Raw genomic sequence first — 4,488 nt, 5'->3', positions numbered from 1 at the left:
TTCCTCAGACACTAGAAATCCAGTCTTGAGAAACAAACAGTGTCTGGATACTGGAGAAGTGTTTGCTTCATTTTTCTCTGAATTCATTAGTTTGGAAGGCACTGGTGCTGTTGCAGTTGCAGATCTGGGCTGTTAAGGAGCCCTACAGCTGCATTTTGTCACTGCTGACTCTTCTGGGCTGCCTTTTCTGCCCTGGTGTGCTCTAGTTTGGAGACAGAGCACACCCAGAGTGCTGAGTGATCAGTAGCCAAGGTGAGGTGCCTGTCCTGGCCAGGTGTCTGCATTCACTGCACTGCAGAGCCTGCAGCAGAGAGGGTGGCTCTGCCAAGCAGCAGGGATTGCCCTTCAGTGCTCCTGATGCTGAGTCTGTCCCACAGCCTGGCCTGGCTGTGGAACACCTGCAGTGCTGTCTTTGGCTAAAGGGCACTGGGAGTGGCTTGACTTAGCTTTGGGTTTGCTAAATTGGGAGGTTCTGCACCTCCAGTCCAAGAAAGCTGGAGAAAGACTTTTTACGAGGGCAAGGGGGAATGGCTTCAAACAGAAAGAGCAGGTTTAAATTAGCTGTTAGGAAGAAATGCTTTACTATGAGGGTGGGGAGGCCCTGGCACAGGTTGCTCAGAGAAGCTGTGGCTGCCCCATCCCTGGAAGTGCTAAAGGGCAGGTTGGATGGATCTTTGAGCCACCTGGTCTAGTGGAAGGTGTCACTTCCCATGGCAGGGGGTTGGAACTGGATGGGCTTAAAGGTCCCTTCCAATGCAATCCCTTCTGTGACTGTGGGTTTGTTTTTTTGCTTGGAGTTGCTTTTTTTGAGTGAGTCATATAGTGCAAAATAAAGAACAAAGGGGAGCTTCTTAATATTCACCATGAGTTTGCACTATAAATTTGTGTCTGGCAGCTAGGTAGAAAAAAATTAACAGTACTTAATGTTAAATTTAGGTCAACTCTTCTGGACTTTATTACTCAGGCATTTGACGCCGGAGCTCTCAGCCTGGTGCATTTCAAGCAATTGAAGAGGATAGGAGAGAATCCACAATACAGAGCATGTAATTTATTTATCAGGTGTTTTTTGCTGTCTCATTGTCAGGCTGCTGTTTTATACAAAAGGCCTTCAAGAAAAAAACTGTAATAATTTTTAAGAAACCTAAAGAAACCTAAGTTATATTTCCTAATTCTTGCCTTGCTTGTTTCAAGTTGATATGAAGAACATTTAGTAGTTGGGGAGGAACTAGTTAACAGTTCTGGTTAGGACTTTGTCCTCTCATGGACTGGCTCTCTCTCTCCTATGGTCACTCATAAATCAGCTCTGAAAGAAAAGTTGTATTTTGAGTTCAGATTACTTCTTAAAAAGTAATTTCGGAATTTTTTAAAGAAGATTTTTGTTTAAAACTCTTTTTGTTTTAAATCTGGCCCTTCCTGATGTGATAGCAAGATCATACATAGAGGAATCTAATTACCCAAGAGAGAGCTGGTATTTTATTTCAGTTATTGTATTAACAGAGCTCTCACACCGTTACTTACGGATCAAAACACAGTATTAAGTGGTGCTGTGAGAAAAGACCACCTTTTCCTGCAGGAATTGAGCAGTGTTGATTGTGGGCTGCTTGTGAACCTAAGTGAATGCTGCTGGAACAGCTGGTTCTATAAACATGTTATAAAACTGCTACTTGCTCAGTACTCTTCTTGTATTTCCTAAAAAACAACAGCTGCTTATTTACTACCCAATTATATTCAAAAGTTGAACTCAATGAGTTTCTTTACTCATGGTTGAATTAACTCATTGCTGAGCGTGTTAACTGTGCTTTTCCTTTCCTTGGTCTGATGCAATTGCAGTTAGAAGGTCATGCACAAAGAAATTTAAAATGCACCAGTTGAAGTACTTGGGCCTGTTTGTCCCCATTCCCTGTACAACCCCACCAGAATAGCAAACATGTAAACACAAGCTTCTTAGTGCACCAGTTCTTTGGAACTTGTCCTTTCTTTTTTATTTTGGTGATAGTTATTAACTTTTAAAGCTCTTTCATTGTCATAACTATTAGTTTATGTGTATTTCAAAAGCACCAACAAACCAAATACTCTGTGAGCAGTGTGTTAGTAGGTAGCAGTTACTAAGTGAGTAGGAAGTATTTGATATATAAACCAATTACGCTGTGTACCATTCCTTAGAGAAAGTTATTATTCAGGGTATGTGTGACAGTAGCTGTAACTTTCAAAGCAATGAGAATACAGATGTTTCGTTAATCCAGGCACAGTTCTTTCCATTAGTTCTAGCTTTACTCAGGTTGGGTATACAGGAAGGTTTTATGATTGCTTGATCTGCTTTTTTTGCCTCAAGAGTGGAGAGAGTGAGATTTTTTTCCACCTTCTAAGTCAGCAAGTTTGCATTTTGGTGTCAAGGTCTTAATAGAATCATAGAATTAACTGGGTTGGAAGAGACCTCTGAGATCATCAAGTCCAACCTTGATACAACCCCACTGTGATTACCAGATCATGGCACTCAGTGCCACATCCAATCTCGTCTTAAAAACCTCCAGGGACTGTGAATCCACCACCTCTCTGGGCAGGCCATTCCAATGCCTGATCGCTCTCTCTGTAAAGAACTTTTTTCGAATATCCAACCTAAACCTCTCCTGGCAGAGCTTAAGCCCGTGCTGTCTTGTCCTACTGCTGATTACCTGGGAGAAGAGACCGACCCCCACCTGGCTACAACCTCCTCTCAGGGAGTTGCAGAGAGTGATGAGGTCATCCCTGAGCCTCCTCTTTTTCAGGCTAAACAACCCCAGCTCCCTCAGCCCTTCCTCATAGGGCTTGTGCTCAGGTCCCTTCCCCAGCCTGGTTGCTCTTCTCTGGACCCGCTCCAGCACCTCAATGTCCTTCCTGAAGTGAGGGGCCCAGAGCTGAACACAATACTCAAGGTGTGGCCTCACCAGTGCTGAGTACAGGGGAAGGATCACTGCCCTGCTCCTGCTGGCCACACTGTTCTTGATGCAGGCCAGGATGCCATTGGCCTTCTTGGCCCCCTGGGCACACTGCTGGCTCATGTTCAGCCTCCTGTCGATCAGCACCCCCAGGTCCCTTTCTGCCTGGCTGCTCTCCAGCCACTCTGTGCCCAGCCTGTAGCGCTGCAGGGGGTTGTTGTGACCAAAGTGCAGGACCCGGCACTTGGCCTTGTTGAACTTCATCCCATTGGAGTCAGCCCATCTCTCCAGTCTATCCAGATCCCTCTGCACAGCCCTCCTGCCTTCCGGCAGGTCAACACTCCCCCCCAGCTTAGTGTCATCTGCAAATTTGCTGATGGTGGCATCAATCCCCTCATCTAAATCATCGATAAAGATGTTAAACAGGACTGGGCCCAGCACTGATCCCTGGGGGACACCACTGGTGACTGGATCCCAGCTGTTTGCAGCCCCGTTCACCAGCACTCTCTGGGCCCTCCAGCCAGTTCTTAGCCCAGCAGAGAGTGCCCTGTCCAAGCCCTGGGCTGCAGCTTTTCCAGGAGTATGTTAACAGAGCATTGCAGTAAGACACAGGGATCACAAAGGACCATATTTGGGCATGTGTGAGCTGGCAATACAAGCACTGTCAGAGAGCAGTGTCCTTTCTGCCAGCTCAAGGCAGATCCCTTGTATTCTAGTCCACATGTGTGCTGTACTGTTGCTCCTGTTCCTTTCAACCTCTTTGATTTACAGCTGTGTTGCCTGTGTAGGATGTCTTTGAGTTACCGATTCATAAGTAATTCCCTGTTGGGAAGGTGGGTTGGGAGACAGAGCAGGGAAGTGAAAGGAGATGTGGGCTGTAAATCAGAATAATGCCTTGGTGATGGATACTGGATAGGACATGCAGTGAGCTGATACTTCTCCTGGTTCTATGGGACATGAGAGAATGTACCCAGTTCGTTGTGACTCTCTCTCTACTACAGGATTGCTGCATTTTTGGGTAAGCTAAATCAGATCAACCCAAAATGATTTGTAGAGCAGAGCTGTATGTGGTCTTGGCACAGTAACCTCAATATCTCTTTATTTAAAATGGTCTTTCTTTGAGACTTTCACATGTCTACCTAATATGAAGTAAAGAGATCTTCCAAAAGAGTAAATAAAAAGCATCCTGATGATATTTTTGTTGTTTTTATTTCATAGTCCATGATTGTACAAGGAAGAAAGAGTTTGAAGGTCCCACCCAGAAAGCTCTTCGGGAAGCCAGGCAGCAAAAAATCATTGTTGCTGCAAGTTCTTCAGATGATCCAGCCAAAGATGCAGAGAAGAAGATGGGCAAGAGAGATCTGAAGGTACATGGTGTTCTTTCCTGTTGCTCAGTATCTAATCCACCCTGAACTGGTACTAAGCTGTGGTGAAAGATGCCTGTCCCATGTGTTTAAAAGAAGCCATGCTTAGTGAATAGGAAAGGTAGGTAACAAGTTTATTTTCATTATGAGTTCTTATTGCAATTAATATTTCAAGGAATGATGGGAACTGTGATTAGTTGAAGCTAGCA

The 4,488-nt window shown here is 44.9% G+C and overlaps 1 protein-coding gene across 2 annotated transcripts in view; it reads left to right on the top strand.

The window, feature by feature from the left end:
* Positions 1 to 4,488, top strand: part of SPAG16 (sperm associated antigen 16) — a 367,722-nt gene that overhangs the window by 24,216 nt on the left and 339,018 nt on the right. For both annotated transcript variants that reach the window (XM_027890314.1, XM_027890313.1), the window contains exon 9: positions 4,134 to 4,282. In XM_027890314.1, the coding sequence (XP_027746115.1) occupies positions 4,134 to 4,282 (149 nt within the window). The remainder of the gene's footprint in view (positions 1 to 4,133; positions 4,283 to 4,488) is intronic.

Source organism: Empidonax traillii, unplaced genomic scaffold, assembly GCF_003031625.1.
Source record: "Empidonax traillii isolate 1590-97213 ecotype Southwest subspecies unplaced genomic scaffold, ASM303162v1 scaffold284:size1552100, whole genome shotgun sequence".
NCBI classification, from domain to species: domain Eukaryota; kingdom Metazoa; phylum Chordata; class Aves; order Passeriformes; family Tyrannidae; genus Empidonax; species Empidonax traillii.
Note: the sequence above shows the minus strand (reverse complement) of the source record. Positions and strands in the feature narration are given on the sequence as shown.